General features: G+C 36.7%; 1 protein-coding gene across 4 annotated transcripts in view; it reads right to left on the minus strand.

The window, feature by feature from the left end:
- OSBPL6 (oxysterol binding protein like 6) overlaps nt 1-12,370 on the minus strand; it is an 85,920-nt gene that overhangs the window by 38,657 nt on the left and 34,893 nt on the right. For 3 of the 4 annotated variants that reach the window (XM_071747237.1, XM_071747239.1, XM_071747236.1), the window contains one exon: nt 4,323-4,557. In XM_071747237.1, coding sequence (XP_071603338.1) covers nt 4,323-4,424 — 102 coding nt within the window. In that variant the 5' untranslated portion in view covers nt 4,425-4,557. Of the gene's footprint in view, nt 1-4,322; nt 4,558-6,216; nt 6,315-12,370 lie in introns of those variants that run through there. The other variant, XM_071747238.1, reaches the window with a different exon arrangement.

Below are 12,370 nucleotides of genomic sequence, written 5' to 3' on the forward strand. Positions count from 1 at the left end.
ATCTTAAGTGGCATTTCAGAAAAGTTGTGCTTCCTCCCTCTGAATTCACACATGTGCTCACCTGTGTGCATACACACATTGCTCACTGATCTCAGACAGCCCATTTTGGATAAAGCTGCAATTAGGAAATGAGTTCATATTATAATAATATCAATCAATGTCTGAGGACACTTGAACTGTATGTATATTTGTATTTTTAAAGCATACAAGAGAACCTTTTAGTTTATATTCTCATGGAAAGTGAGACATCTTCATGTAGGTATCAATATGCGTGCACAGTAGAGGAAAAAATGGCTGATGGAGTCAAATGTCTCAATCCTTTCATCAAATTTAAGACTTCTACAAAATGGTGATATAAGACTTAGGAAATACTGCTTTCAAGAGACTACTTTGACAACTAAAATATAGTGGTTATAAAAAGCTAGCTAAGCATTTTCCAGCACAGACCTTTAGGCAAGACTAGAGCCTTGACACTGGAATCACATTCTGCCCCTGAATTTCAAGGCAAGGTAAACATCTTCAGCCCAAACTCAAATTTGAGTACACCCCTTCTCCAATTAGTCAACACTGTTCTTACAGAAAGAAAAAAAAATGAAAATAAAACAAAACAACAGCAATAACAAAAAAACCCAGAAAAATACAGAATTAAAGTCTGAAATGCAAATGATTGCTGCTCTGGAAAATCTTTTTTTCCTACAAAGCCCCTATCTTTTTACTCTTTGCATATGGCTGAAAGACAAGTCATTTGAAATATGAAAGCTCTCCTAGTAGAAAGGTGATTACACAAGGCTAAGTGCAGCAGGACTAAAAGCTCTTCTCCTTTTGTGTTTGCTGTGCAGGAAAAGAACCAAGGATTTGTTAAAACAGCAATCTGACAAAGTGAAAAAGAAAGATAACACCTGATTGTCCCTCCTCCCTTATAAGACCAAAAAGAAAACTGAAACACTATAAAAAATTCTCACATTTAAAATAGCAGACATTACTAATTCCAGTTCAAATCATGTATTAGCTATGCTTTAGATGGCAATCAGAAAAGTCAAAATTGCTCCTTTGTTCACAGACTCTTAATTATTACTCGCCTTCCCTATCACTCCCTTGGTTTAATAACCTAGGGTCAGATTCCAATTTACCAAACTGCACGCTGTTAACCCTATAATGTATTTATTTCTTCCTGCCTTCTCAGAACAATATTACTACTCATGCATTACAGAGAATTTATAACATTTTATAGTCTGCAGTATGACTTGCATAGTTAGTTAATAAAAACCAGAATATTTAAAAGAAAATTATACCCATCAAGCTGAATACACAACATACAATTTTATCATATTCATTTGTACTTTCTCAAAACAGTGTTAGTTTTCCTCACTTTTGTTTTGCAAGAGAATATGACTAGCTTTATCAGAGTTTCACAATGGAAGGGAAATAAGAATCTCCCTCTTCAGCATGGCCCACAGAAAAAGGCTGTGGCTGTCAGAATTGCAATTTTTATGCTCACCTTTGTAGGGGGACTCTTAGTTTTCTTAGGGAGGTCCCCTGTCACTGGAAATGAAAGGGATTTTATGCTCTGCAACAACTCCACAGCAGGAAAAGCTGCTGCAGCTCCATTCTGAAGTATTCCTTAACAAGGACACTGCAACTGCCCTGCCACCCTGCTCAACTCAGGGGTTAAACAAAATAGCTTGGTCCTGGGTTGCCAAATAGTCCAAAATTAACCACAATTTTTGTAAGAATTAATTACACTAAAGCTCCTATGATGACAAAAATCTGAACCCAGTTTTCTGGTTATTCCTGGCTTCAGAAGTCTGTTCATTTATCATTAACTAAGACATGGACCTGCAAACTGGCAACATCAAAGCCTTTGCTGACTCTTAATTCTCTTAGGCGATATATATTGGACAAGTAAGAAACCTACATTAAAAATGCCAGCATTATATACAGCATGACATTTTCCATTCTCCCTGAAATTATATATTGTAGTCATGTTCACACTCATTCAGCCTCCTGCACAGTAATTTATTGGGAAATGATTCCATAATTGCTGGTATGACTTTCACAATTATATGATGAGAAGATTTCAGTTATTAACCATCTTGAAATATGAAGTGTTATCCTCACATGTGACAATGAAAGCTACACTCACACTTCATCCAGTCACATCACTTTCTATATCCATACATATTACCCCTCCAAGAAAGGTGCTTTTCTCACAGTTGCTCTGAAAAGTCCTAGGAGGCAGCAAGACAGAACTTTCAGACCTTTCCAAAGCAAAAAACAAAGCCTGAAAATCTCTACCTCCTAGCTATCACTGCAATTGGGATAAAGTCTATGAAAACTAAAACATATACAAATGCTGTCACAAGCAAGGAAATAAATCTGAAGTACAATTGCTACAGCAGATGGTACAATGAAGCTTATTTTGTATGTTTATTTCCCTGGATCACTGCACCTCATGCTGTGTTGCACACTGCAGCTCAGTTCCACTGCAGAAGAAATTGTCCATCCATTTCCATCTCCTGGATATTTCTCTGCCTTTAACATGGAAAGTATTAAGACAAAAAAACAATTGAATGCCTAGCAAGAGCCTCTCCGTACCTGTTAATCAGCATCAGATGTTACTGCATAAAAGAGAACTCTGGATGCATCACACCACTGACCCCTTCAGCATTATCTTAAAATCATGCTTCACATTCCAGTGACCAGATATGGACTTACAGTTAAGCATCCATTTCATTATGATGACAGGTGTACCTTGCTCTACTCTGTTGCTATGGTAGCAGATATGGAAGTCATTAGATTTATGGTAAAATGTATTCCCAAAATGTAATTTTTTTCATTCTCACTTGCATGATCATACCAAGCTACCTAATTACAAAGAGAATTCTGAGAATATGCTCTTAGCTGAGCTCAGCACCTCCTGCAAGCCTGGCATTCACCTTCTTTGGGTTTAAATGTGGGAGATAAAGTATGCTGATGCTTTAAAAAAAGGACATCAAAATTCTTGCTCCAGATGAACTAATGAAAAACTAAGAGATCATATGTTAACCAGGACTTAACTGAGTACCAGTTATCCCAATCTTGTAGAGAATCAGAGGAAAAATAATTATAACTTATGAGAACAGCATTTTTGGCTTCACTGAAAAGCAATGGAAATTTTTCAAAAAATTCCAGACACATTTCCTGCCTGTTATCAAACACACAGCAGATTTTTTCCTCTTGGGTTTACATTTTAAACATATCTTATGATGAGACTATTTAGATTCAAAGCTGTAAATGTTACAGTTCTCATGGAAATTCTCAGTTTTCAAAATTTTTATGAGTCAGGTAAGGGAAATAAACTACTTCAGCAGCAGGTAAGAAAATAGTGTCACAGTTGGCATACAAATGTCATATTTGGCACACAAGTAGCTGTAAAACATTCTTACAGCATGCTACACCCATTCAAGCAAATGCATGCTAACAGCAAAAAAATTATTTAAGTTCTTTTCCAGCTTCTTTTCCTTGCCAAGATGAAAAGAAGCCAGTATTGTATTATATTAATGAAAACACTTTCACAATATTTTAAATTATAAAGTTGCTATATTCTTACATTTTGTACATTTCTTTCTTTAATACAATGATGTTCATCTAACTCAGAATCTGAGTTGGTGGTGTTCAGTGTTCCCATAGATCCAGCTTTTAAAGTATGTTTTTGTTCTAAACAAATATCCATGTAACAACCTATCTGAAACCTAGTGGGTAACTGATACTTCCCCAGGTAGTCTCTCTGATGCTGGGATCAAACCCAGCCTTCAAAAAAACACAGGAACACCTAAGCTGTTTTGAAGAGAATTAACAGCCCTCACCTCAAAGGGATCCTGAAGAAAAGACGTATACAACCACACGGACAAGGGGCTCTTGGAAGTGGAACTCTAACATAACTGGACACAGACTACAGAATGTGTAGTGTACTAGTACCACATGAAGTACTACATGATGTGTAGAGCAGTACTGGTGTAAAATACATCAGTGTAACTTCATAATAAACAAAATAATACTTAAAATGTTAAGTGCTTCAATAAGAAAGGGAAACGAGGGGAAACGAGGGGAAACGAGGGGAAACGAGGGGAAACGAGGGGAAACGAGGGGAAACGAGGGGAAACGAGGGGAAACGAGGGGAAACGAGGGGAAACGAGGGGAAAGAATCATCAGTTCTTGGCTGTAGTGATATTACTCAGTGCTAAAAGCAAATTAATTTAGAGCTAGTGAGAACTGAAAACCACATTACAGAAATAAATTAATCATTTCACCAGATGTTACAAACTTCCAGATCTTTTCCTTACCTGCCTCCTGTCCCTCTGCGATGATGATGAAGAGGAGGCACTTCTATGTGAGGGAGTGGACGTTTTGTGAGCTGGAGAGATACTCTTCTCTTCTGAACTCATCTTTGCAGCAAAATTGTAATAATCTTGTGCTCTTATCACTCATGCACAAAAAGGTCAAGAATGGTCTTCTGCATCCTTCCGTTTCACAGTTTATGGACAGTCAAAAAAGAATTAAGTGTCAGCTGAACTGCTCCTTAATAAAAAAAAATATGAAAGGGTGAATGAATTCTCCAAAGTAGCTCTGCAGCACAGAAATCTGTTGACAATCAATATTAAGTCCAATGGATCTCCCATTTTTTTTACTTCCCTTTCTAACAATTGCCCAGTACAATCCCAAACATATTATTCTGCATTCTTACAGAGAATACAAGTCATATTACATTCCTTGAAAAACTGCTACAGAAAGGCTTCTAGAATTTACAGGGATTTCCAGACAAAGTTTACAATTCCTTGACAAAGGGTCATTATCTCATCTTGCATAATACCATAATATTATCAAGTAACTCCTTAGTTCTTCCCATACAACACAAATACCCCTGAACACCCCACTGTAATCTTAAAAATCCTGCCGTTAAGACCAAGGACTCTGCAAACAGCTTTTTAAAAGCAGGCGCCTCTTTCAAAGATGGTGACAACCCGGTTTCATGAATCAGCACTTTTCAGATGGTGCAAAGCTCACCACATGCTGAAATCTTTCTTTCACTCAAAGATGACTGAAGGATAATACAAAACGTTTTGACCAGATGACACTTTAAGCCACAAGAGTGTGGCCAGAGGGTGACAGTCTTTTCATCTGAACAAAAACTTCAGTACATTGGTTGAATCCCAAGTACAAAAGAAAATGTACTGATGAAGGCAGGAGCTACTGAGGGCCTAAGTCAGATACTCTGGGATGCTATGTTGGGTCAGTGCCCAGGTCTGGTGGCAGGCGAGAGCAGGCTCAGTGAGGAGAGGCTGGATCTGCCCGAGCCAGAAAGCCTGCTCCAGCAGACCCACTGCAGGCACAGCTGAGCCCCACCAGTGAAAAGAGATCTAAGAAAGGGCAAAAACACCATAAAGACAGAAAAGAAGAAACAAGACCAGTGACAAACAACCCTGTGAACACCAGGGTCACAGAAAGAGAGGAAAAATAATTGCCTCAGGTGGCAGAGACTCCTCTGCAGCCTATGGAGGAGATGGATGGTCCAGAAGAAACTGCAGCCCATGGAGCACCCATGCTGAGAGCAGATTTTTCTCTAAAGGACTGCAGCCTCAGGAGAATCTCATCCATGTCTTATGGATGAGCTCTCATCTCCAACAAGTCTTCCATACAATTACAGACCCCCTGTTATAACCACAGAGCACATATATTAACCCAGTAGCATGACTGGGAGGAAATGGCTGTTTCACTAGCAAAAGCTGCCCAAGTAGCTGAACATTTTGGTAAATTCTCTATTCTTTTCAGGATGACAATTTCCTGATAGAAGAAGCCTAAGAAGATGCCTTGTGCCGACCTCCTGGAGCTAGATACAAGACAGAGGTTGCAGAAAGAAACAAACAATCTGCACAATATATTTGTTTCAGACCATGAGAGAGAAAACATAATGAACTTGCCCAAAGAGAGGCTTTTCCTTCTATCCTTGCATACCAGGGATGACTGAACTACTTTGACAGCATTTTCTTATCCTAGAAACGCATTAGGCAAATTTTAGCCAAAGAGGTATACCAGCAGTAGTATCTCAAGGTGTATGGAATTTTCATGTAAATCAAAAAACAAATTACAAAAATTACAACACAAAAATCAGGATCCTAGTTCAAAGAGGTACAGAACAGTTAACTTATTTAAAAGGAAAAAGGACATATTTTCACTCACTTTCAGCTATGAGGTCACTGAAATATTCATTATTGGCACAGGAGGGCAGCGATCTGGCACTTCAAGTGGCTTTTTAAAGTTCTCAGGAAGTGTAAGTGCTGTTGTAAGAAGCAAACACAAGTGATACACAAGGAAAACAGTTCTATAAATATCTGCCGCGTCTGTGATTCTGTGAACTATGGGCTTTTTCATTTGAAACATGTTTTTTTAAAAAACAAAACTAAACAAAATAGTGGCTTACACCTGAGGCAAATTCCACATTGGTTCTGTAGCATTGCACAAGCATTAAGAGCTGAACCTAACCAGTAACTTGCTCGAAACACACTGACTTATTGATAGCAGTCCCCTAAAATACATAAAACTAAACCAGCCTCCTTCACAGTACCAGGAGTGAACACTTGCCCTACTTAACAGCAATATATATATAACAAGATGTACACTGCAGCAACACAACCAATAAAATCAATTGAAAAACCAAGACCTTGCTATTTTAAATTTTATTTCATATGATGATAGACAAATGCAGTACTTATCCATTTTACACATAGAATTTCCTGTAAACTCTTTCAAGATTAGATAATTAATTGGCTAAGACGCAATGTTTACATCAATAAGAGCAAAGTCTAACCCCATCACTATTAATTAGGCTCCTTGACTGACAGTCAATAATGCAGCAAAAGTAATGAGGGGGTGGGGGAATCCATATTTCTTAGCAGTCATATTTTACAGCCCTGCATTTGACAGTTGCCCACAACAAGCATTCATTATTTATTATTATGCAAGAAATTTGCTAACTGGGTGTTTCCCAAAACAGTGACTAAGTTTATTAAAGGCAGTGTGTTTTATGGTCTTTAAATTTTGTTTTGGTGGTTGGCTTAAGAGGTGGTTTGATGTGAGGTTTTCCAGGCGGAGGAGAATCTTGTGAGGCTTTTCGCTTTTAAGGTCTACTTCTGTGCATAGTCTCTACCTCTTAAATAGTATATTCCACAGGAGACTGCAGAGTCAGCAAACATCATGGAGACACTTATTTTCACATCATCCTTAGCAGAATATAGTGCTCCCTCATGCCTAGTATGATTTCTTCAAGACTTTTTTTTTTTTCAATGTCTAGTCCAAATGTATCTCAGTAATTTAAAATTTTAAATTATTTTTAAAAATTACTTGCATTGGCATGTATGGCTCTAAAATACACAATAATGGCAGATTTCATCAAATAGATAGATGAGGTCAAAAAACAGATAATCAGATTCAGACCAGAAGAGGTCAGTACATCTGCCTTTCCTATTTTCTGCTTGCCTACACAATTAAGCAGTTTTCTGCCCTTCCAGAAGCTCTGAAGCGTACATCATAATTAGTGGAGTTCCAGTATGTCTAAACCCCAGTTTAGATAATAATTTCAAAACAGGTCATTTGCATTCTCTGAGGATTGCCTCAATAGCTGAAGTGACCCTAGGACTTCCATTAGGATGTCTTTGTTGCTCCTTATTCCTCAGGCTATCATAGTAATAGAATACTGCTGATTTGCATGGAAAGGAAATATTTTGCATACTACAGAGACAGCATATTCAACCTGTATGGTGTGCATTTGTAACAGATTGCTGTTAGTAGAGGGCTAAGGATGTGTACATATTTATAAATTCATAAGCATAAGCTTGCAATATATACCAGTGAAACATCAAAAAGGAAAAAGTCAGTGGTGGACATTATCACCCTTTCTAGACTAACCTAAATCTAGAGCATCTTTTAAAAAAAAAAAAAAAAAAAAACCCACCCACAAATAAACAACCAAAAAACCCACAATACATGCAATTTTTTTCAAGTAATCAAATTTTTCAGTTCTTAAAAAAAAAGCCATGAAGAGAGAGAAAATTTTAATCAAAATTCAGGAAATGTTTCAAAGAATAAAAAAAGTTTAATGTATCCTGATATTTTTCATGGGGAAAACAAAAACAAACCAACACATGATTTTCAACAGTCTCTTTAAAAAACAGAAACTATTTATTTTTCCCTCATTCTGGTATTGACTTTTTTTTCTTTACCACTGAGAAACTTGGATTAAGAAAACATTGATTAAATGTCTAGAAACTCTTAAATTGCTTTTTTAATTATAGACTCAACTGGACAGTGATCTAAAGCAAAGAACCTAACTTACCTTAGGAAAATATCTGCAGAAAAATGGTACTAATCTAAACACACAGATGCCTAAAAGGTGATTGTAATCCATGCCTGGTTCCATTTTACAGTTAACCTAACTCTTGTTTCTCTGCCAGCTTCATTTCCACTGCCTCACATACATTTCATTTTCACTCTATGTTTCAAACCTACCAAGTAAATTCTTGATTCAGAGCAAATTAAGAACTGCTTGTTTTCTCAATCTTGAACTTTGAACAGCACATCAAACACATGTAGGCAGGATGCCACAAAACCCCATTGGTGTCTCAATATAAATGCAATGTATTTATGGGAGAAAAGAGAAGACTGCACTTGATGGAGTTTGCTCAGGTCATGGAGTACAGAGAGAGAAGAAATAAAACTCACAGATCAGTCTGAGCCTCCACCAAAACAAGTTTTTGGGGCACTAAATGGAAGGTCACATCCAGCAACAAAAAACAGGATGCAATTTTATTCTTGGAAGCAATTAGCTTGACAAACACTGAGTGCCATGGTGGATCGCAGCTGCATGGGATAATTTAGTTAATGGTTTATATATAATCTGGGAAATATCATAGAGGAATAGGGAGGCTGTATTACCTTTGTGACTTCTACTAAATCACTGTGTCCAGTTCTGCTGCCAACATTTCAAAGACATTCACAAATGGGTTCAAGAGAGAACCATAAGCATGACGACAAGATTGAAAAACATCACTAGTAATAAAAGATTTATAGAGGTCAACCTATTTAGTTTGTCAAAGACAAGATGGAAGGGTCATTGTATGGTAATCTCCAGCCTAATATGTGGTGGAAAAGGAATTTATTACTAGAATTCTTCTCAAAGGTATAACAAAATCTAATGGGAAAAAAAGAAGAGAAAAAATATGCAGGTTAGAAATAAGGCTCAGATTTTTAATGGTGAAGATAAATATTTATAAAATATACTGAGGATTACAATGGGTGTTTGTAGGGGTATGAGAAACCATTTTCAGATTAAGATTGGAATTCTTAATACTTTGATTTTTCAACATATTCCAAAGCTCAGCCATCAGTGCTGGCTTGGAAGAAGGAATTAATTCAGAGCAGTCTAATGGCCTGAAAAGAATTCAGGCTAGACCATAATGCAGCCTCTCCATCTCCCTTCACACAAATGAGATCAACCAACAGACAGGGAAAAAAAAAAAACCACACAAAAAAACCCCCCACAAACAAGCAAAAAAAAACCCAAAACACAAACAAGCACAAACAAAGAAAAACCAAACAACCAAAAAACAAGAAAAAAACAAAACAAAAAAACCAACAACCAACCAAAAAAAAAAAAAAACAACCCAGAAAAAACTAAAAGGAATACAATTCTTTTTTTCTTAAGACTGATCTTTGGTACATCTCATTAGCCTCTATACTTGAGGTTGTCCAATTTTATCCTCACATATCACTAGGCCGGTATCAAGCGTGATCTTTTGCATAGGACAACATTAAATTTCTTTAAGTCTAGAAAAATACATATTCTGATCACTGCTAATATTTGGTTTTCTTCTGTCTTATTCACACATACATTTAAAACAAAAGCAGGAACACATCATAAGGCAAATTTTTTATTTAATTAGTACCCGAATTTCTTTGCACCTCACTGAGTGATGGTTTCATTAGAAAGATGGAAAAAAACCACAACATTATTGGTCATGTCATGGAAATACCAAAAACATCTCAAGTACTTTACAATAACATTAGGAACCAAAGGCACGGCTGAAAAGACCATGAGATGGAATTAACTGCTTTTGAAGTTCTGCTGAAGTCTTAGATACATTGACTGGAATTAAACTGAGCGCAAGAATGAATGAGTTGTTAAAAAGTAGTTTTCTGACACAGCAAAGCAGTGACAAAAAGAAAGCCCACTGAAATCAGGAAAACTCAATTTTGTCTTAATGGATGGAAGGTAACCTCTTGACTCTCTTCCATGAGAGAAATACATACTATTTCCTATCATCACAGTAAACACTAAGTCCTGCACACATCAGTAGCTAGATATGTTTAGTTCTTCCTATTTTTGAAATACTAATGAATCCAACATTCAGCTGCACTGACAAGAAACACAGTGTGAAAACACTCAAAAGTAACATTCATTTTCCAAAGAAGGAATTCTCTACTTCCAATACTACTAAAAATTTCAGCTGAAATTACACTACATTAAACTCCCTCCACATATGCACGAAGCATAATCTGAGAACAGAAATGCCCTCAGGCACCTTACTCAGAAAAAAAATACCTGAGCAGTACTAAAATATTCTCATAATTAAAAGGCTGCATGTTCTCCATCCGTCATTGACTTCCAAAGCATAATACAGACAGAAGACCACTACGAATATATCTTGATTCTTATACATAAGGAAATTATAAAACCAGAAGACACTACTGTGATCACCTAAAATAAAAAGGACAGAGGGATTTTTCCACCCTAGTTCTTGTTTGAAACAAACTGTATAATTTAGCAAATCATCCCACACCAATGCAAAAGTGTCCAGAGGTGGGAAAGGACTGCAAATCCCAATAACCTTTTGCAAATATTCATTTCTCTGAATTTTTTAAAATGTGCATGCTACTACTAAGCTCAAGGCTTAGGCAGGGACCCATTTTTAGGCCTTTGCTTACTGCATGGAAGAGCTCTCTTCAAACACAAGATTTCCTAGTCTACAAATATAGCATATTTAGTACTGACACAAGACTTTAGACATCTAAAGTCAGTTTTCACAACTTTTTAAAAGTTCTTTTTTTAAGTTTGATAAAGTCTTTTAAAATGGCGTATTTAAAAATTTGACAAATATTTTCTAGTCAGATGTGCAAAGGTCTCTATTTAGCTAAGTAAGAGGGGGGCTGAAAGGTTTCCTGAGTGCAGTGGTAAGTTCCCTAGTCCCTTACAGCAAAGAACTTGTTTGTACTCTTCTAGACTCCAGGATTCTGCTTAACTACATGGTATAAATTAGCAGACATGATGCGCTTCAACACTATACTGGTTAGAGGTTTGCTTGAGCAATTATTCTGATAACAAATGAATTTCACGAAAGTTAATCACTTATGTCCTTGCAAGGCTTTGTAAGCTTTATAAATTACAACAAAAAGTCTGAGGTATGAAGTAACGATTAAACTGTAAGAACACTGAGAAAAAAAAAACAAAGCAAAAAGAAAACAAAACAAAACAAAACAAAACAAAACAAAAAAAAAAAAAAAAACCCAAACAAAAAAAAACCAAAACCAAAACCAAAACAACCAAACAAAAAAAACCCAAAAACAAACCCAAGAAACTCTTTGGTCACACTCAAAACTTGTATAACCACAGTAAACGTACCAGATGGCAAACAGGACTCCCCATTATTTCTTTGTGCCCTGGGAAACAACCATGCTTCCCTCCTAACATCAAACTTTTCTGTTTTCTTAGAATGCAAAATGCAGGAATTCTACATATGCTTTCCTACAATTAGGCACTGGACACTTAGATTTAGTACCTTTGTGTGTCTTACAGAAAGCACCAAGGTGAGTAATGCCCAGAGAATCCTGTTTCATGGCTCTTTAGAAGTGACTTGTCTTTTTAACACTTCAAGTGATGATCTGTATTGCATGACCTGCAAGCACAACTTGTAAGATACAAAATTAGTTTTCCTGTACTTGACACATGACAAACCACAATGTGTACATCAGCAGCAAAGAATAAGACTGAGAGACACAGATGGAGCTATGTAATCCAGAAATATAGTGTATCAAGCTCAGTCAATCAACTGGAAAACTTAGGCCAGAGAAGGACTGTTCTGCCCTAGAGACCAACATTCTCATGCAACAGCCTCAGTAGCTGCTTGTGAGCAATTTGATGCCTAATAACATCTTCATGCCCCAAGTGCCACAGGATTATCCTGATAGCCACCACCAAAGACTCGTAGGGATAACACAGCAGCAGAAACACAAATCTCTAACATGCACTATATATTACTAACATCTTAATTTTTTACCAAAA

This window comes from Heliangelus exortis, chromosome 6 (assembly GCF_036169615.1).
Source record: "Heliangelus exortis chromosome 6, bHelExo1.hap1, whole genome shotgun sequence".
Classification (NCBI taxonomy): domain Eukaryota; kingdom Metazoa; phylum Chordata; class Aves; order Apodiformes; family Trochilidae; genus Heliangelus; species Heliangelus exortis.